Source organism: Gavia stellata, chromosome 22, assembly GCF_030936135.1.
Source record: "Gavia stellata isolate bGavSte3 chromosome 22, bGavSte3.hap2, whole genome shotgun sequence".
NCBI lineage: Eukaryota > Metazoa > Chordata > Aves > Gaviiformes > Gaviidae > Gavia > Gavia stellata.
The window spans coordinates 1,709,226-1,731,704 of record NC_082615.1 but is presented as its reverse complement, the minus strand read 5'-3'; the positions used below and the strand labels follow the sequence as shown (position 1 = coordinate 1,731,704).

The following is a 22,479-nucleotide window of genomic DNA, read 5'->3' as shown; positions in this document are numbered from 1 at the left end:
GATCTGGCCATGGAGTGGGCTGAACATGGTAAATGCATTAGTCTGGATGTCAGATGGCCCGTGTAAGACATGTCATCTCAAGAGGGGGCTGCAGGGCTCCTGGCAGTGACGGCAGCGGTGACCTTGCAAGGTCCTTATGGAGTAGGGCTGACAGTACCCAGGGTAGCCCAGTCTGCAAGGCCATGGGTTTGCAGAGAAGCTGCTCTCCGCCATCGCAGCTCGGCTGAAGCCCTGCACCAAAACTGAGCAAGAAAACCACTGAGCAGATGGGGAGTGTCTCTTAGAGCCCAGATACTCTCCCCTCTAACAGATGTTGGCTCAGATCTGGGGCAGCCCCTTCCCTTCAAGGATGCTGATTTTGCATTTCTGTCCAAATGTTTACTGCTGTATAATCCTTGGAAGAAATTTTTTTTTCCATGCCACATCTAGTGCATGGTACTGCCAAGTCTGTTTTCCCCAGACACATCCCTTCGCCAGGCAGATGGGCAGAAACACACGGCTGGAGTGCATCACATGGCAGAGAAGAGCTTGCCATCTAACGGACACTTCTTTGCTGTGCACCTGCAGCTGGATTAGGACTGCTTTGCACCACAAACCAGCCATCAGCCATGTTGAGACCCTGGCCCAGGAGCCATGAAACATGATCACAGCTGAAATGTTTGTATTTATGACAGCCGATCACATCAAGTGCATCTATTATTGAGGAAAGGCTATTGGTTAGCTGATTTCAGCTTGCAGCCATGTTTGCAGCCTCATTTTTCTAAGCCTGTGGGTTTTCAATGCTTAGTGCAACAAGTGCAGCTTCAGCCTTGCCTTTCATCCCCTTTGCACAATGTCCTATGTGGGACTGATCCAGCTGTGAAAAAAAAGTTTTGGTTGATCAGTGCCCCAGTCTAGTTTAGTTCCCCACGCCTTGGCTCAGCACGAAGGAGCAGGGAGACAGGACTGTAGAAGGAAAAAGAGCCAGCAGTGCCACCACAGCATGACACCAGCTCAGTCCCTCTGGGTACAGAGGATCCACATTGCCCTCCCGCTTGCTGCTATGTGTCACTGACTTTCACATAATAAATGGTAGACATTATTTGCCGTAGTACAGAGTCTTAGCCCCCTTTATGTGTATTTCTCCAAGGAACTGCATTACTGCATTTCTCCAGTGGAAATGGCTTTCCTACGTTTAAAGCTGCAGCTGGAGGTGATCTGGGTAAAAGAAACCAGGATAAATACATATGGTGCTAAACAAAAGTAGTGTTCAAGGGAGGAGAGCCCACGTATGCAATTGTGAAAAGGTCCCATGAAATGAGGCTGTCCTTGTATTTCGTAGAATTTCCCCAGCCAGATTTTTGAGAAATATATCTCTTCCTCCAAAGAGAAATGCTCCAGAATAAGCCTGGGAAAGGAAACTGCAAGGAAGAAAGTTGTCTCCAATTTAGCTGTTAGCCAGTTCATTTAAGAGGGCTTAGCTGTCAGGCAGGCACTCGACACCTTGCTAGCTTCATGTACAAAATGCTTTTTGACAGCATCAGATTGGTGTCTTAAAACACAAGGTGTGAGAAAGTCAGGTGTCTCCTGAAGATGCCAGGTTAAGTGACAGTGGACACCAGCACACTGATTTTCAAATGTTTTGCACAAGGAAAACAGCTGGAATTACTAGCTCAGATAGCACGAGCTTTCCAAACTCTAAGATAGTGGTAGACCATGTGAACTAGGGGGTGGGAGAAGGGTCTCAGCGGGACTTGACGGTACATCTGGTGGACCTGTCGTTCTGTTATCAGTTGTGTGTCAATACATCAGTGAGTTCTACCTCATTAAGCAGATTGTGCCCGTAGTCTGACCAGCAGTGCTAAGGAGAGGATAATGTCATCCTGGCACGTCCACAAGTATTGAATGTGATCAGTGCCAAAGAGATGTTCCCCTCCTCTTACTGCTTACACTAACCACCTCCTGTTTTCCCCCAGGAATAGCTTCACACACTCATGACTTTCATGACCTGCAATTGTTTGGTCTTTGACAAAGACCTGGAGTAACAAGCAAGTATTTGGCTCTAAGTTTTTTGAGTTGTTTCAAAATGGTTGTGGATTCTGTATAGGGGTTTTAGATAACTTCATCTCCTGCTCAGGTTGCTCCTCCCTGGCTGCCCAGGAGCTAGGTCTCCTCTTTTAGAAGTGCTTCCCCAGTAAGTTTGGCAGCTCATCTCTTGGTGCGGAGGGAGTAACCTTCCTCAAGGGATAGGCTTTGCATCTGGACTACATACACTGCAGTGTGTCAGCACCATCTGGACAGCAACTTGCCACAGCATTGAAGGGGAAAAGCAGATGGAGAGTAAAACAGGGAAAAGGGAGAAAAAAAAAGGCCTTCTCTGCATTGGGAGAATGTCCTGCACACTGTTATTGTATCCTGCAAGAACCACTTTGCTGTTCAGGGAACTTCTCCCCTCCCTTCTCCCAGTTTCTCAGTCCAAAAAACAGGTAAGGGATTTCCCCCAGGCTCTGGAGGCCTTTTAGAGTCAGCAGGGAGAAAGAGGGATGTCCACATATCTACAGCTTGACTTGGTGATCTGCTTTGGATCTCGGATGAGAAGAAGCATGGGGTCACAGTGTCCATCTCTGTGGACCTTGAAAGGAGTCCAGACCAGCACAGGGGAGACAGCCACATTTGTTGTGTAAGTATCACTCCAAATGTCTGCCCATGAGATTACTCCAGACAAATGTGATTTCACCTAAATTCAACCCTTAACTTACTCCATGCTTATTTTTTAGGTGAGTGCTATAAAGAGGGGCTTGAACAGGGTGGAGGCAATGTGGTCAGTGTGGTTTTGCAACCAGCCTTTTGTAGTCCTACCATCCCAGCACATCTTGTTTGACTTCATCTGTAGTGCAGCTTTCTTCGTCTTCTGTTTCACATCTTTACTGTCCCCCCTCTCCAGGGACAGCCCTTGCAATAAGCAGTGTAAGTGATTGCTAAGGATCCCATGTGTCAGGGATATTTGGCCCAAAGGCTACAGACAGGACTGCTTGCCTCATTCAGAAGGATGCAGTCGGACTCCTTTGCTTCATCTGAAATGCTTTGGTCCAGCTGGGCCCAGATTTTCCTCCAGCTACAGTGTGGTCCTTGACCAGTTATTGAACTCGAGGGTTTTGCAGGCTTTCAGAAAACAAGGTTGTAAGGCTTGAGAAAACTGTCTAGCTTGTACAAACATCATTTTTCTTATTGAAATGTAGTTGTGGTCTTTACTCCGAAGACACAGGCCATGTGCTTATGGAAGTTTTGTTCCTGTAGCAGCTTCACATTTGGACCAGAATTACTGAAGCAAACCAAACACTCAGTACACCGCACCAGTCCCTTCAATCTGACAGAAACATCATTCACCCTTGAAAGGGGCAGCTGCACCCTCATTCCCATCTCCATCTGCTCACCCTGCCTCCCACCTTTGTACAGAAAGTGAGATCAGGAACCTGATCTGGCCAAAAACTAACCTGGATGAGAGAAACAAACAAACAAAAAAAGCAGAGACAATTTTCTGCAGTATCATATATACATTAACACATGCACAAGAAAGGCAGGAGAATGACGGCTGAGGCCTGAGGAGGGAGCAAGACCACCTCCTTCAGTAGCATCACCCACTTACATCCCATTAATATGACCACAGAACTGCTTTGCTTGGCCTTGGAGAGCTTGGTGCAGAAATAAAATTAAAAACAATAAAAAAGCTGTGTTCCAGCAAGCATAGCTGAGTATCAAATTTTGCTAACATAAGTATTCCCATGGAAGGCAGTGAGTGAGTAAATAAATAGAAATTGCTTTACCTACAGGAGAGTAGTTCATACTGCTATAAATATTATACTCTGCCATATTGCCAGGCTTCAATACAGAAAGGTAGTAAATATTGCATGAGTTATCAGGGGAGTTTCAGTATTGCCAACCACACGTGTTAAAGAAACCACAAATGAGATCTGAAAACAAACCTAAGGTTGGATTAAAAACCACAGGTTCAAAATAAATGCATGTTGATGTCTTTTTTTTGCCTTTTGCTTTCAGGGCCTTCGAGGTCCAAAGTGCTGTTTCTGCCTCTTCCTTACAAAAAAGGAGGCAGTGATCTCCCTTTAATGAAAAGACAGATGAAATTCCCACCTAATCAAACGATTCAAGAACCTGGGGCTTTAAAGAATTATGATGAAATACTACATTTCTGCTAAAGCTGGGACAATTGGACCCACAAACATTTGTTTCAGGGGATGCTTATTTTCTATGGAAAGAGGTACCAGGATGCCACAACTAGCAGCGCTAGTTTTAAAGGTGTTACTTTAGTAGTTATCACAGGATTTCCCGAAATAACACCTGTTTGAACAAACCTAACAGATGATAAATACTGTAACATATTGTCAGTATAGACAAATTAATTATTTAGAGACCGTTCAATGTGCCAAGCGATTTGTAACACTGAAATCAAGGCAGGTTTCCTGGACTAGCTGGACTTTAAAGTCTGTGTAAGGCCAATACCGGACATAGAGAGAGATCGCCCTCAGTCCCTGCTTGTGTAAACCCTGCTTTCCCAAAAAAGAAGGCTAGTTCTTCTAAGCACATCCAGATTTTTGCATTCTAAATGATTTTTTTTTCCTTTTAACAGCAGTCCAATTTTACCAACATCTAAGTTGCTCTGACACTTACAGACATACAAAAAAAATTATTTAAAAAACAATTGTAATTTGTCACTTCAGCAGTTTTTGAAATGGCCAAGCAGAAAATTTCTAATTACAACATATGGAAAAGGGCTTTTTAATTAAATATTTATTTTTTAAAAATTAAAATAATAAGCATGCACAAAATATCCAAGGATCTGTGTTTCATATGAGGAACATATAGTACTGCTGGTGGTCAGAGTTAGTATATCTGTCCTCAGCTCCTTCAAAGAGTATGTGTCACCTTCTCCCACATCAAGTCTGATGGAATGGAAACACTGCAAGAACAGAAAAGGTAATTAGTAGTAAAAAGCTAGGTTTTGACACTGTCATATACAGATATTTCTACAGAAGTGCTATTTCGAAAGCCACTGTTTAATGTGACTTCAGTTAGACTTAAGCAGATGCTTAAAGTTAACCATCTGCTTAATTGCTGCTAGGATTAGGGATGGATTTAAATAGAGCTTTGAGTTCTTCCTTAACATAGTGCCACTTTTTTTTTTGCCTTAATAAAGCACTTATGCCCATGGTTCATTTTAAGTGCTTGATTAGTGCTCGTGACTTCACTTATATGCTTAAAGTTAAGAATATGGTCTGTATTAGATTGTATCTGGATCTTAATTATCCATGAAGTACCGACCCAAAGCCATGTTTAGCAGTTAACAAGCATGCCAACAAGTCCTGCATCTAGGAATAGAAAATGCCAGAAATCAGCAAAAGGATGAAATAAACTTCGAACAATCATGACACACATGTTCTTTTTCCTGGCCCCTAGCAGAGGGGTTTGTAATATAAAGAGAAATTCCCTGCTTCTCTGCCCAAACGCCTTGAGGCTGGCAATGTCTTGCTGGCAGATTAAGAGCAAGTGAATTTCTATGACTTGAGAGTGATTTAAGATCAGTTGACGAGTTAAGAGTCTGCTTTTCTTGATCATCATGTTGGTTATAATGTGGGACATTTATCACTCCTCAGCCAGAACAGAGGCTGGAGAAGCCCTGCTGAACTCTGGTCTGCTCCGTGCAAGCTGGCAGCCCACACTTCTCGCTGTGGTCTCTGGGCATCCTCCTGCAATGCCCTGGGTGACAGGACAAGCACCTATTCTGAGCCATTTGGTTCCATGGGAATCCAAATAAGATTTTTTTTCTGTGAACTCTTTGGAGTGTAACAAGCAAGGAAGCTTCTGCTTACAGGTTTCTGCTAAATCCTGTGTCTTTTCAGTACATAGAGAGAGTAAGATGGGACAGCCAGGCACCCCTGGCTGTTTCCTAAGGTACAGCAGTGAACAGGGTCTTTGACTTTGCTCTCAAAGTGGAAGTGCAGTCCAGCCCCACTAGACTCACTGGAGAACCCTTCTCACAGTGATTCCGTTCTCAGTTTTTGTTTCTCTTTATACTTCATGAAAGAGGGAAAAACAGGGGGAGGACTTTGTGTTCCCTTTCCTTCTCCTTCCTGTCAATACCATAGGGTTAAAAAAGACCATGTGTTTCTTCCAAAGGTATTAGCATAATTATCTCTCCATTCTGAATGTGCAATAGCTGGCTGTGTTCCACAAAAGATTGCATTTAACTAATCCTGCTTTAGAAACCCATACTATTTATATCTTCTAAAATCAACTTCATCTTCAGAAATGCCCTTTAAAGGACACATTTTGTTCTCTTCTGACCATATGTTTTCACCGTGATCTGCGTATTTTAAACGTGTTTCCAAAGGTTAGCATACCGGACTGCTCCCCCAGATGCTGTTTGTGCATTGCCGTCTAATGTTAGTCATGCAGTCTGCTCAGCTGTTTGATTTTTGAGAAAACCAGTGCATATTTACCTAATTACTTCGTGTTTGGAAAGTCAGTGTGAAATTCTCAAACACAGAGGGGATCCCAAGCACTGACTGTCAACAGCAGCTAAGTTTGTCCTATGGGGTTTGTCACCGGCAGTGCAGAGCTTTCTCTCCCAAAAAGAAAGTCCTTGTTCTTTCTCTTCATCTGGATTTTTTCTATTCATTTTGCCACTTCTTTCTCCTGATTTATGCTGGAACATGCGAGAAAAGGCAGCACTAAGTAAATGAAAAACAAAGAAATTGGTTCAAACATTCTCATTTGGGAGGGTGGCGATCATTGTAGTTATTGCTCTCTAAAAGCAGAGGCACTGCTGTTGCGAAATTCCCATGCAGGGTATGTCTCTTTTCCAGAGCCTCCTGCTGGTGTGTCTAGCAAGGCTCTGTTGACCTTGGAAACAGCTGCCCTTTTTGAGAGACCTCATACTCTGTTGTCTACACGGAGGAAAAAACATTTCTTCATCAAGAAAACAGCCTTTCCAAAGATGTTTCAAATGGTATCAGTTTCCTTGAAGAGAGATATTGTGTAACCTTTATCTTCACTGCAGTGTTGCTGTTTTTTAAAATAACATTTTAGCCAAGATTGGGAAATATTCTTCCTGTGGTTTTGTTTTTCTGTAGGTGTACTTTTTAGCTGCAGTTGCACAAAAACAAAAGTTGCACTTTCTTCATCCCAAGCTCTTCCACACAGTTCACTTTTGCAGTTTGGGACTTTGATGCTTTTGAAAGAGTCAGTGAGTATCTACATAAATGCGCTGTGAAGGAGAAATACACATGTCTGTAGGGAGTTCATGAGTGGGCAAGGTTTACATGGTACTTGTTCCATCGCTGGATATAAGGTGTATGTGGGAGGAAAAGAATCCACTGTGAATGAATTTGTGAGTTTGTGCATGCTTTCAGCAGAGTAGACGTATTTTTGTGAGTGAACTTGAAGCCCTGTTGTACGAGACAGTCCTCCTCATGCTACCCATTTTTACTCAGATGCTTGGGGGAGAAGGATTATTTTCCACCTGTTTTTTGGCATAGCTCAGTGTACCAGGCTGGTTTTCTGAAGTGGTCAGACGTAACCTCCAGAACTCCAGTGCCCATCTCAGCTGGGTATTTTCCACCTGAGGCTGTACATTCACCCCTTCCTTCATTTCCTACAGTTCATTTAAGCCTCCATCTCCTATAGCCTTAAAATAACGAATGAAGAATACCCACTGCTGTGAAGCAGTTACGGCTGCGATGAACATACCTACCTGTTGCAAAGTCACAAAGACAAGGAAGTGAAATGACCCCTGTCCCCACATAGGTTCTGCTTTTCTGCCGTGAGGGCCAGGTGGTACATACATGTACACATCTGCATCTATATGCACATAGTACATGCACTCATATGTTACATGCCTGTAGATGTACATGCACACTCACATAAAAAAAACGACTGATAAGAAACACTGTTTGTAGCAAGCCCAACCGTAAAATCACAGCTTTCCATCAAGAACTTGCTCAGCTAGAGCAAGTACTTCATCCAGAGCAATGGTTTCTGCCATTTCCTTCCTTTTCTGGGTAGACTAAACTCTGCCTGTAACTATATATAAGTACTTACAGTTTAGAAAAACTTCCATTTAAACTGTAAAAACAAGAGGTCAAAAAGTAGCAAATGACTGAGTTGAAGTTTTCTGTGAAATGTTAACTCACACAGTTTTTAGTTACTTGATGGATATTTTCCAAATAAAATATCTGCCTTGAGCACTGCTTGGACAGAGTAACTCTGGGCATGAGTCACTGCCGTACAGTGAAGGAGGCTTGTAGCAGTCCCAAGGCGTGAGAAGCACGAGGCACCAAACGACAGCTCCAGGAGGCAGGCAGGGTAAGCATTTGACTGGCGTCCAGGTGAACCAAACTTCTCTTTTGCCACTGCCAGGGAGTTCCTGCAGTCAAGTCCACAGCGCAAATCCTGCTGACAAGCCTGCAGTGGCTCAGGTGTGAGAAACACTAGCCTCCTGCCTGACCTTGCTATACCAGCAAAACATGGAGCATCCACGCAAGCATGCTGGTGGTGGCAGCTTCAGCTGCCCTCAGCGATGCTGCTCAGGAGGGCACGCAGAGGGGCGAGCAGGAGGAGAACTTCTGTCGGAGGATACTGGGGCACTCTGGGGAGGCTCTGCTGATGTGGATGAAACAACAGGGTCTGCCTTGTGGGAAAGGGCTGGAGGAAGCTGAGCTAGTCAGTTAATCAGAGCCTTTCAAAGTTGCTTTGCTTTCTTGTTCCTTATGTTTCAAACACCTGCAACATGATTTTCAAAAGTGTTGAGCTCCAGCGAGCTGCCACAGCCATAATCAGGCAGGGTGTGCTCTTGCTGCTGTGACCGGCGAGGATGTGATGGAGAGTAACAAGCCCCCCTGGACTGGGGGGAGCATTTCCAGTCCTCCTCGTGTTACTGTGTGGCCACAGGGAAGTGATTCCATCATCATTTTCCCCACACATAAACCAGGAACAGTTGCACCTGCCTTACCTACCCCACGAAAGTGGTATGATTAATTAGCATCTGATTTATGCTTGCAAAATCCTATTAAAAATCCCCTGTGTGATCTGAAAAATCTGACCTGAGTGTTCCACGGCTGTTCCTCAAAAGTAATAAAACCTTGCAGATGCAAGTACAATTGCCCTCTGGCTCAGCTTAAATCTGGGGCTGACAGACCCCACCCTACCTGTGATGCGAGTCTGGAAGCTGTTTGTGAGGCTTAGATGAGCGCTAGAGGAAACTCTGCATGGAAAATAACAGTTCCACAATCAGTGCAGGATTTGGATGGCGTGGGATACTAAAGAACAGGGCCATTCACCGCTTAACGAGGATTAAAATAACTCTTGAATAGCTGCCTTATTCTCCAAGCATCCTGTTCAATGAATGAGTCACAGGATTACAGTTGAAAAATAGGTTGCAATGGTAGAACAAAAACCTGACATAATGAATATCAAATTAAGGGTTTGGGGACAGCCTTTAATCTGGCATTTCCAACCCCTTCAATGACTGACATGCTAGCATTACTAGTAGCTTAACTTCTGGTTTTGTCTTGTGTGTCCCTTGCTACAGTCCCTTTTTCAGGGGTCAGTTTGTTTGGGTATCGTTAGCCAGGTGCAGAAACACTCTGCAAGCTGGATATTCACAGCACAAAAGTATGAAGTAATTAGTGATTGGCTAATGTACATGAAAGACAGCTGGGTATTAATGATCTGTTAGTCTAAGTATTCATATGCTCATCACCTCTGATAAGGCACTGCTGAGTCCTGGCTGGCTGGGCAGACCTCCCTTAGGAGGGGACTATGGGCTTAGCCTTCCCTGGGATGGCCCCCAGTGCTGGGAGCTGCTGTCTGCCACCATCTCTGTCTAATCTAAACTAATGGGAAAAGGCTTTGCAGAACAAAGGGTTGATGCCTGCTCTCCTTGCCCAGGCACCCTGCTCAGCTTTGCTTGACCAATGTAGCAGCAGTTAAAGGACGTTTGCTCAAGGGTTCCCCTCTGGACTACAAATTCTGAATGGAAAATGCCAGAGGAGGACAGATGATAAATGAGTAGCTTTGTGCTGAAGGTATTTACATTCTCATCATCAGTTTTTGGTCTGCTTTCCTCCTTGCCTTTGGGATCTGTGTTTCTTTCAGTTCTTAAAGCCTGAAGTCTTGTCGTATTTGAGTACTCTGGAAGATTAGCCCTTGAAAGGGTTTTTCTCTTCATTAGTGCAGATGCCAAAGAGTTATCTTGTCATCAGAAAAATAAACCGCTTGTTACATCCTTCTCTGAAAATCTGAGCTGGGGAATAAGGTTGAAGGTAGGCAAATGCTGAGGTTGCTGAAAAGACCAGAGGGGCAGAAGGCAAGGAATTGTATTTCATAGGCTGATTGCTCCTGTTTAGTCCATTTCTTTTGTCCTGTCAACTATAGATTTCAGATCCATTCCCAGTACTTTAATAAAACCTGTAAAACTAATGCAAAATATTGCATGACTGTCAGAACTATCATATATCTGTAATGTAGTTGGCATATATTAAAAATATCCTTGCTTTGCAGTTTTTATAAGGAACTTTATTAGGAAAGGCAGGCTTGAAAATACAGTGTTTTCTTTCCATATTCTGACACTTGATATTTTTTTCATTATAGAACACAATAAATCTATTTTTTATTAATAATAAACACATACCAAATCCCTGAGACTGGAAATATATACCCTAGGGAAGACTAAAGCCAAGTACCAAAGGAAAGGTTAAGTCCTTACACAAAAAGATTGTTCCTTAAGAAGGTCTCCCGCATAAGAAGTTCAATGGGAAATCTTTGGGGGCTATTTAAAGCTCTCTTCATCAGTTACTCGGGGTTTCACGCCTTGAGACAGACAATTCAGTTAGTGATTTATGCTGCAAACAGGAGCTGTCAGTCCTGACCATGAGAAGAAAAGCTCCTTTCAATGCCGAGATTGATACCAGCAGATGAGGAGACCCACCTCTGTGAAGAAGGGGATGAAGGCCTGTCCAGCACCACCCCACCCCTGGAGCTAACCCAGATGCTCTGATTTCAGTTGCCCATCAGGCATGCTCTCAGGTTCCCAGGGCCAGATCCTGACTTGCTCTGGGCACTCACAGTGACCATTGCTCAGAGGTGTCTGAGGGAGCTGATGTTGCCCCAACACCAAAGTTGCTCAGCTACTGCAGGACCATAAAGCATTCTCCATATTCACTGGGAAAATTACAGCTTCGTGTTTTATCATCCTCTGTGGAAAATATGTTTGAGCTTCTTGAAATCAATCGTTAGATGCCACGGCTGACACTAGACTGTCTTTTCAAAAATGCACGTGCACTGTCAGTGAAACTTCAGGAATTACAGAGGGATCCCTCCTCTCCATCTTCAAACACAGGCTGGGGGCACTAAGGAGAGAGGCTCTTAGGGAAGTTTAACAGATCACCTGAACCCCTCTCACACAGCTGCCTGAGCCCTGACTCCAGGCACAGCAGAAACCACCTCTTCCTGCAGGAGACACCTGGTCTGACCGTGTTGGGCTTCTGGCCCATCTGAGTGTCACCTCCATGGAGAGACATGGAGAAATGTGAGGAAGCAATAGGGAGAAGAGAGACAGCAAGGACTCAGCAGTGGTGCACAGGCTCATTTGCTTCCCTAGGTGCTGAACTTGGAAGATTTCTCCTTTTCAGAGTCCAAGTTGTCACTGTCACCAGCGGAAGTAGGGTGCTGGGTCTGTGGGTGCTGGCACTGGTGGCCATGGGGGTTCAGGGTGGGGAGCCTGATTGGGGACTGCTCTGGCTAAATGTACTCTGTGTGTTGCATGTTCAGCTGGACCAGTTCCCCAGGGCTTGCAGAGCAGCTCTACAGGCTCTTCTGCAGGGACACAGTCAGGGCAGGAGCTGGGGCTGCCCTGCTCCTGTCAGCAGCAGCCTACATTTAGGTTGGTTTCTCTGTACTCTAAGCTAACGCACGTAGTTACTGGTGGATCCTACCCAGTAGCACTGAGAGCTTCTGGAGTGCTTAGACAGGTTGGTAGCTGCAGCAGAAGGGCCACCTCAGCAAGGCAGCAAGGCCATCTAGGCAGACACTTGTCCCTTGGTGTTATACAGTACCTACAGACTTCTCTTTCTCCCTGCAGTATCTCATCCCCTCCAACAGCATCTTCCCTTCTCCTTTCATAAATGTACCTCATCACAGTCTCCCCTTCCCCACAAGGGTGAAAAGTTGTATTTTCCAGAGCAGTGGTTACTGAATTCACATACAGACCGCAGATATAATGGCGTGGAATGCAGCATTTTGTTCTGTCCTTGCTATGTGAACCCATTTCCTTTGGAAAAAAACCTGAAGCCCTTAAAACCCCTGTCTGTCCACATGTCTTCTCCCAGATTGCAAAGGGGCCGGGAGCATTGGTTTCCCTTCTGCCAGTAAAATGTCTCATTCTTTCTGCTGGTTATTGTATCTGATCACTCCTCCAGCTGTGCTCAGAAATTTCGTATTGTGGTCTGGCAACTTGGAACACTGTGAATCCTTTATTTCCCTAATGGAGTTTCCTAGTAAATAGCCTTTGAACTCAGATCCTTGCCTCTACAATAGATACGCCTCTGACTAACTGGCACTTCACAATTAACAGCATTATCTTGTTAAACCTGAAGAGTTGCAGAAAGGCTCAGCCATCATTTTAAAACATTTTATTGCTTGGAAAGTGTTTACAATAGGCTTCAGAAGTGGTAAATGAAGCCAAATGCTGCATTCAGATGACTGATTAGCTCAGCCACATGAAAATTCCAATAATTCAAGGTCTGACTATTTTGGATGCTGTTTCTTAAGCAGTAGCCTCAAAACACCTGAGTTTTTTAGAGGGAAGGGAAGGGAAGGGAAGGGAAGGGAAGGGAAGGGAAGGGAAGGGAAGGGAAGGGAAGGGAAGGGAAGGGAAAAGAGAGAAAGAGAAAGAGAAAGAGAAAGAGAAAGAGAAAGAAAGAGAAAGTATTTGGGGTGGAATGGAAAGCTTATCAGAATCAGAAGACAATAGTTCCTATTCATGTAGATGCAGGTGTAATTGTCCTCAGTGAAGACACAATTTCACCCAGAAGTGAGGTTGGGCGAGTAAGCGACTGCACTGGAGTACTCTGTTTTCAGGAGAGAGAAACCTCTGTTTTTTCCTTTCTGGAACAATTAATGTGTTCAAGTTATGTCTGCCACTATTTTAAATGCTTGCATTTCACACACACAAGAGTTTCCATCTCTGTGTAACCTTTTATCTGTCAGGTCCTATAGTGTCTAAGCAACATTAGTTAAGAAGAGGACAAACAGTTTGGATTTTTTGATGTTTTTTGCAATTTGATTTGTAAATTAGCTTTGCTGTAACCAGGCTGGAAGTCCTTGCTGTCCTTAGCTACCCTGCATGACCACACTCCTACACCTGGCTGAAACCCAGAGGGACTAGCATAGGAACCACAGGCTACTATACAAAGCATGTGGAAGGATGGAGACCTCCTGGGAAAAAATCTCACTTTCTAAGGCTTTCAGAAGAGAAGTGGCTGCATAGCAAATTCAGTCATGCCCAATGAACTTATCAGCTGCAAACGTCAAGGAGAGGTCATCAAAAAATACAACAGATTCATTACTCACTATCTAGTTTGCAACTTTCAAAAATAGATTTAATAACTTTTAAATAAGGTAATAAATGGTGAGTAAAATAACCGATAAAATATGTGATGGACACCAAGTGGAGCACAAGCTAGCAATGCGCCCTTGTGGCAAAGGTGGCCACCAGCATCCTGGACTGCATTCAGAGGAGTGTTGCCAGCAGGTCAAGGGAGGTGATCCTTCCCCTCTGCTCAGTACTGGTGAGAAACATCTGTAGTGCTGGGACCAGTGATGGGCTCCCCAGTAGTGGAGAGACACAAGCAAACTAGAGTGGGTTCAGAGAAGGGCCAGGAAGGTGTTTAAGGGACTGGAGCATCTGTTGTAATGGGAGAGGCTGAGATGTGGGTCTCTTCAGCCTGGAGAAGAGAAGGCTCAGGGGGATCTCATCAATGTATGTAAATAACTGATGGGTAAGAAAAGAAGATAGAGTCAAGCTCTTCTCAGCGGTGCCCAGTGACAGGGCAAGAGGCAATGAGCTCAAATTGTAATACAGAAAATTCCACTTAAACATAAGAAAAAACACTGGAAGAGGATTTGAAGAGAGGATTTGAAGTCTCCATCCTTGGAGATATTCAAAACCCTAATAAACATGGACCTGGGCAACCCGCTCTAGCTGACCCTGCTTTGAGCAGGGGGTTGGACTAGATGATCTCCAGAGGTGCCTCCAGCCTCAGTGATTCTGTGATTTTATGTACTTGATAACAGAAAACCAGCCAGAAGAGAGAAACAGTTCTCAGGACACAGACATCCCTAATGTAGACTGTACAAAATAGCTGTCTTTGCAACCAAAAACCCTAAAAATTCTGCATAGAGGAGACTGCTCCAAAGCTGTGTGTCTGGCAGTCCCAGCAGCCCGTTGCTGGCCATAATGACTAAACACCAGTCTAACAGTAATATTCCAAACACATTTCTGCTTGACAATGTCATGAACCGAATCTGATTAAGTCTATATACACCAACCCAGACCTTAGCCCTACAGCTTTTCAGAAGCACAAAATATTTAGATTATCTAAGAGAATAATCAAGTTGATGATTGACAAGCCTCGTGATCTAGAAATATCTATATGTGGAAGAGTTTTCTAGCAAGAAATTGTTTTCTTAGTCCCACCAAAAAATATGAAAGATCTAATAGGGGTTGAAACCAGATGATTCAGTTAAGACCTAAAGTATATTGGGGTTTAGGATAATGAAGACTAAAAACACTGCAGCTATTTCTTTTAGGCATGTATCAGACTTACCATCATATGCATTCTTTTAAAATCATACTACGGAAAATGTCTGTTTGAACTCCAGAAACAGTTAAAACGTAATGCAGAAATTAGTGAGCGGGATTCTGTATCACGCTTGCTGGAAACGAGATGAAAAGTGTCCCATTTGACCCCGTATTTCTGAAAATCCCTCCGGATGGTTACAGGGATTCCAGAAATATCCATTTTTTTCTTTGTCCCACCTATCCTCTGGTCCAGTTTTCATGTTAAAGTGAAATTAGACTACATGGAGGAACAGAAACTGAAGTAAAGTCACAAAAGTAGTTACTGCAGGAGTTTTTGCTCTCTAAAAGTAACCAGCAGTGGAGGATGCAAAGGAAACTTCTAACTTAGGCAACCTGCCACTTATTCAAGGGCACTTTAGGTGTCTATGTGAACCTGGTCTCCTTTCAAGGTTTGCTCATCACATACTGGTAGTCAGGCTAACATCCTTTCTGTATTTTCAGCTGTCTGGGTATATAATGAGTGCCTATTTTCTAGATGGAGAAGTAAGTAAGCTAAGGTGTCCAGTCTGTTGTCATCCAAATAAACAACTGCTGATTTTAATGCTGGCTGTACACAGCATGCTGTGCAGGGCGATGAGTTTCCAGTGAGATAAAGTAGCAGCCAACATGGACTTCTCAGAAACAAATCATGTCAAGCTAATCTTATTTTTATTTTTTACTGTCTTTTGTGGCCAGGGAGAAATAGCTTATATTAAGGATCATGACCTTAGCAAGGTTTTCAGCAGTTTCTGGGAAAGTAATGTGAGACTAATTTGAGAAGTATGTATGTTCTTAATGAACCGCTATAGGGTAGGTAGATACCATAATGGCTGACTAAACATAAAAGGTAACTAAATATCAATAGAAGGATGAATTGATGTGGTTCTGCATCAAATGCAGAAAGAAAGGTTTTGTGTTACTGGTGAAAAAGGAATTTGCTTATTAAATTTGCAGATGATATGAAGCTTGGATAACCATAAGTCTATTAGAGGATGGGATTAGAATTTAAAATATTCTTGACACACTGGAGAAATAGACTGAAAATAAATTCATTAAATGGAGAAAAATGCTATGCATTGGACGGAAAAAGGAATACTAAAGAGCCTTGTATATGTTAAAAAATAATTGGACAGGTAGCAGTTCTATGCAAAAGCAATAAAGAATCATAAATGATCACAAACTTTACATGAACCAGGAAAAGAAAAATATCATGCAAGTTTGTGTGAACAAGAGTAGATGACTGGGAAAAATCCAGCCACTCCGCTCTGTACTGGTAAAGTCTCTTCTCAGAAACATGTACCAGACTGTATTCCAGACTTCAGAAGGATCTAGGTCAATCTGAGAGAGCACAGAATGGTAGAATGACAGTAATCAAAGGCAAAGCAAGTTTTATAGGGAAGCATAAAGGAAATGGCATTGTTTAGCCTGAAGAATAAAGTTAAGGGAACACATAGTAACAACTTGGTTCTAAAGAGCTATTGCAGAAGTAACGGGGATTTTCTCCATGTCCCTGGTAGACAGGAAAGAAGAAATTGGCAGTAAGAAAGACCTAATGAAACACATCTTTTGGGAGAAAGTGAAATATCCATGATAGATTTTTAAGAATAGCAGACTAAACATCAAACTAGCCCTTCCTGCACCGAGAGAGCATGAGATGCAAGATTTCATGAAATCTCTTCTCACCCTACATTACTACTGTTCCATAACGGGTTGTAAAGATCTGGACAAAAAGTTCATTCCTCATTGAAGACTTGTCTGGAAACTAAAGATGATAGAAGTTTATCAGCAGTCACTTATCAAATGGTTTTATTACAGTGAGAGAGAAAGTTGATTTCCAACCCAAAGTGTAGTTACTAACCACAATGGTAGCAGTCGCTCTGCTGCCATTGAGCGTTCTTCCTACTTTGCAGCACGGTGCATTTAATACTGAACACATCAGGTCTTAAAGGATTCTCACCTCTCAGGGGAGGGAGATCTACAGTCCACATGCAACTATTTAACTCTACCTCCTGCATTCATGAGGCTACTTGTTTGATCTTACCCTGTACTCACACAGGACATTGTTGTTGTGGTTGTGGTCAGAGTGGGAGCCTCTGTTTTTTGTGTAGTTGGGGCTAAAGTCCTGAAAACCTCCATGCTGGACGGCGATGGAGCCGTGGAGTAGGGGTTGCAAGGTTCCAGCAGTTTCCAGGAACACACCACTAATGTCGGTACACCAATTGTGGTTTGTTCCTGTCTGGACATGCTCCTTACCTTTGCAGATAACTCTAATTTGCAGGCTCAGCAGAAGGGAAGCCATTTCCCATTATCATGTTCTTCTTGCATCCAGAATTTTAAGTGAACTACATAAGAAAATCTTCTGCTTTCTTAAGCATTTTCTTCTCCTTTCTTTAATCATGCTGAGATTTCCTGTGAATACTGTGAGCTGTAATTATCATCTGCAGTTCAGTGGGTATGCTAAGCTGTTTCTTAAAGGCATTTTTTTTTCTGTGAATTTCAGATGACCAAGAACAAAATTATAATCACCTGATACTAAACAGTGCCACCCAGACACCTACACATGGTAAGAGAAAACGAAGAGCAAAATTACACATGTTGTAACTTTCCTCTGCCAGCCAGTAACATTTACTGGTATCAAAGTATGTTTAATGTTAATAGAAATGTTCCTATGGCGATGATGCATGAATGATGGTTTCCATTAACATTAAACATCGGACCATATTTTTAAATAGTGCGCACAATGAAATATGGCCCAGTCTTTTATAATTTTACCTATCAACCTTGTGTTTCCCCATGTCTGATTGTTCCTTTCTCCCTTCCACATCAGCAAAGTGCTGTAAGATTTAGCCAGCCAAAACAGTAAAAATGATAACCAAAAGAAAAGTCCATCTTGTCAGCCAAGCCACTCAAGTTATAGTGCTGCTTGTGCACGTTTCTAATATAGGTTAGGACGGTGAACATGGGGCAAGGGCTCCTAACATCACATGATTTTGTCATAACAATATGTGACCAGAGTTTGGGTTTGCAGCTAAATCCAAGCTGTCCAGCCCATACTTGCATGGGTCTGGTTGGGATAACTTACTGAAGCCCCTTATTCATTGCACAATGTCTCTCTAGTATGCAGGATAGGTGAAGACCATTAAGAGATTCAGGACTCCCCCTGCCCTCTTTCATAAACAGAAGTGCCTCTTTCTAAACCAGTTCCGGTGGTTGCTCTCACACCCTTCCAAATCCCCTTTATTTTATTGTGGAAACATGACATTTCTCTGACTCTAGGAACTTATGAAACTGAGAGCACCTTTCACGTCCCTACATCCACCACAGGGTGGACCAGCACTGACCTATCCCCCTAACCTCAGAAGTGACACCTCAGGAGATGTCTGGTGCAGCCTATCACCACCATATAACCTGTCTGATCATCCCTCTAAAGGGTGAGAGCAGCCCTTCCAGAGTTCCTCCAAAGCTCCCCTGGGTTTGATCTTTGTACCCAAACAGTTTCATATGTGTTAATACCCCTTCTGACAGTGCTCTTGCTGAGCTCTGAAAAACGACGATTTTCATTCGTCTGACCTCTGCACGTGGTTCAGCACATTCATTGGCACCTCTCTATCCAGCCCTCTTGACCTAATAAACTTGGGGATGACCCATGTTATCTTTTAGCCAGTTTCAAGAGTTCAGAAAGGTACTCCTTTTTTTCCCCTCTTTGTTTCCACTGTCTCATTGCAGCCTGGAGATGTTTCTTTACTTCCTCCATGGCCAGAAACCCTGCCCCTCTCTGCTCAGCCCTGTCCCTCCCGCCCTTCTGCCTCCTCTGCCCTAGCTCCCTCTTCCATTTGATTTCCTCGGCCCCAGATTAGCAGCTGAGTGGGCACAGCATGTCCCTCCCTGCATCACAGACCACACAGTCAAATCACCTGCAGCTTTCTGGCGCCATCCAAATCCAGACCAGTCACTACCACACAAATCAGTGGTTCCCCTCTGTGCAATCAGTCCAACCTCTGAATGAACCCCCAGGTCCTCTTTGCTTTCTTCCTTCTTCTGCTGCTACCTTGTCTTGGTCTTGTCCTTGCACCCTTTAACCTCTGAATGTGATATATTCCTCCAGCATTTGCAGCTGGAACTTTCCGTCTGCTGGGGAACCAGTAAGTGATGGGTAAATCTCATCTTAATATACACTTCTTGCAGCTCTGAATCTCTGTATTTGTTACTCTTTTTGTTCTGGAATTTGTTTTTAATTCTGAAACTTCATTTTGATAACTATTCTGGAATTGATTTATTGTGAGTTGTATGTTCTTGTATAGAAATTTCCTTGTTTCTTTACTGCAAAAAAGGGTGGGAGAACAATTGCCCTTGAAAAGGTCACCTAAGACCTTTGGTGTTTCTCCTTTCTAGAGGGTGGACCAGGCAGCTCCTCAGCCTGCAAGTTACTTTCAGGTGTAAGACTACATTATTAGTTTTTTATTTTCCATCTCCCAAAAAACACAGGAGAAAAAATGTCAGCTTTAAACCTGGCAGTAACACAGGAGTATTTATTGAACCTGAATTGACAACCTCAAATGCTCTTCAGATTACTTATTTTGTTTACTTTTTTATTTTCCTGAGAAAAAAAAAAGAAGAAAAAGATGGCATAAGAGGGTTGAAATTGTATTGTCTTCTCTCTGGTCTTACTACTTGTTCTTCAAGCACATGCTGGGTTCTGAGACCTGCCCCAGCAGAGGGTCCCTATTGCATTCAATAACTCAAGGTAACGACGTGCTAGAACAGTTAAACTTCCCTCTGGCCCTGACAGATGCTTTTCTTTTTTATGTACTTGAGAGACAAAAATCAAAGCAGATATACTCATGATCTTGGGTTAGAAACTTTCACTTTTTTCCTCCATTCATTTCTTGCGTTTACTGTACCTTAATAGTTTAGTTACACAAAGTGACTTGAATGATCTGACTACAAATAACTGTATGATTCAGAGTTATATTTTATTCCTAAGTTATCCACATAGTCATGGATGCTTTTGTTCATGATATTCATGTGTGCTGTTGCTGGTGAGCCATTGCTTGGTGAGTCTAAAAAGATATTTGGACCTTTCAAATAAGGCATCAAAAGAGCTTTCAGTATTCATAATTACTGCTGAAATTCTGAGATAGTTCAACACCACCACAGGTTTAATTTAATTCCCTTTCTGAGTAGGACATGGTGTACATTTTCTGTGTGATTTTGCAAATTTGTAGGTGGACATAAGCTCTCTTCCTGAGCACCATGTTCATGAGCTCTGTCCCTTAGCCTGTCTCTAGCACCCACCATGCAGTGACACCATTTGAAAAGAGCATAAGAAGGGAAAGAAGCCAGTGTGAGGCTCAAGACATGCCCCGTCTTGCATGTGGCCCGAGTTTAGTTCACTCTTAACTGAAGTAAAACAAGCAGAGAATGGTTCTCAGGCTACCAGCATAAAGTAAGCAGGGCAGTGGTTGTAGGGGACATGTCATCAAACAAACAACACTTCAGCCTGAACAGCCAGAACAATCCCTCCCATGCCTGGAGGAGCTCCCTACAGCCTCCCCAAGGACTGCCTCACCCAGCAAGGATGCACTTGACCTGGTATATGTGAAGGGAAGAATGAGCTGTTGAAAACCGGAATACCTGTCAGGATGAGAGCTCAGCTGCTGTGGGCTGGTGATCTCTCTCCCATGTCCTACCATTATAGGAACTTCATGGGTTTCTTACCTTCTCCTATAATTCCCATCACAATGAGTCTCCAAACTCATTCAACCCTGGAACTGAGCAGCAGAGGCTTTCCACAACCCAATTGTGGCAGACATGGGGCCCAGGGCTCTGCAGGAGACCTCCTCGTGGAGGAGGGATGAAAGCCAAGTTCCCTGTGCTCCCCTTTCCCCTTCCTGTATTGGCTAGTCCTTTGCAGAAGTAGAGCAAATTACACCAGCCTGTTCATTTCCCCAAAGGTCTTGGAAATCATAACATGATCATAGTGTGCGGGAGTGATCCAGATGCGCAGTGGGGCAGCCATTCCACCAAACAGTGTTCTGAGAACAACCTGCTTTATTATATCAGCAACATTGACTTTGTTCAGCTGAGAAAGGCAGAGGATGGTAAACATCTGTTTCCATGGATTGATGGTACACGGTTGCCTATGTCCTGCTCCCTGCAGATGCCACTGTGATAGGCCCTCTATGAATGCATGTAATGTCTATCCGCACCACATGCGAGCACGCCCTTATATTACTGTGGCATTTTTTTACCTGCAAAGAAACAAATTAAAGGGGATAAGGACAACCTCTGCTCACCAGGAACCAGGAAAAAAAGAAAAAGCAGATTTGACCTCAGTTCTCTGAGCTGTTCAGCTTCAACTTCAGGTTCCTAGGGTTAAAACCCCAAGACCCTCTGTTTTAATCTGGCTTGGGAGGTTGCGACTCTTGGCACACAGCTTCTCAATGCCAAGGGTATGCCCATCACAGTGGGTTGGTGGCTGTGAGATCACTGATGTGATTACACTGAACTCTTCCGATGCAGAAAGGAATAACTACTATTTAATGGTGGGATCGCATATAATCTGTTCTGTCAGGCTGCTATCATTTAATTAGCATAGTGCTGTTTGCAGCATGGTTAACATAGAGTGAGAAGAAATTCTCCCTTTTCTTCCTGCCTGCCTGTTACAGAGGGTTCTCAGAGGGGTGAAACGTATGTCGGTCCTGTTTTTGGAAATCATGGTATATTGGGGAAGACAATTTCCAGTGGAGATCAAGAAAAATGATCACAGGCAAGTGACTCTGTCAACCTGTGGTCTGCAATACCAGGATTTAATTTCTGCTGTTGTTCAGGGCTCTAAATTAACAAGCGTGACTTTGAGTATCCCACATCTTAAAGAAATCTGTTGATTTTCTTCCAGTGTTGGTCTATTTATGCACCTAATTCACTTCTAGGACACTGAATGTCCCATTATAGAGGTATCTGCAGTCCTTTAGAAACCTCAGCCTAAATTCTGCTTTCAGTGACAGACTTCAGACCTCAGTTCCACTGAAATCAGAAGTTTGATGCGGGTTTCCTTAGCTCTAGAATTTAGTTTTACATCAGCTGCAGATTTTAGCTGCAAATGAAGAACTCTACAGCAGTTTTTGGAAATGTAGTGATTTTGTATGTAAAAGGTGAATGTGAGTCCTCGACTCCCACTTTCTAAGCACAACTAAGTTTTACATATGAAATGCAGGTAAATCTTTTGATACACTAATTTATCTTGCTTAGCTATTCAGTCTTTATACAAAATAACCACATAAAATTATTTTCCTATAAGAACATTAAAATATGAAAAAAAAATAAGCTAGGGGCACAAAACAGAACTGAGGCAGTGTAACATTAGCTGTAAGAGAAATATATGTTGACTGCCTGGGCGCAGTTTCTGTAAAGATTATTACTTTATTTTTTACTGCTACTGAAGTTTAATCTCATTACATTTAGTGCATATTTAACTATGTTAACGAAAAGAGTCTTGTATAAATATTTTTAACAAGCACATTGCTAAATAACATAGTTGGTAGGAAGTTCATATCATAATTTTTATGTCAGTTCATTGCATTTGA

General features: G+C 43.1%; 1 protein-coding gene across 1 annotated transcript in view; it reads left to right on the top strand.

Annotated features, from left to right (window-relative positions):
• The window catches only part of SHISA6 (shisa family member 6), a 258,088-nt gene that overhangs the window by 218,305 nt on the left and 17,304 nt on the right, over positions 1 to 22,479 (top strand). The window contains exon 4 of the mRNA XM_059828348.1: positions 17,394 to 17,456. Within this exon, the coding sequence (XP_059684331.1) occupies positions 17,394 to 17,456 (63 nt within the window). The remainder of the gene's footprint in view (positions 1 to 17,393; positions 17,457 to 22,479) is intronic.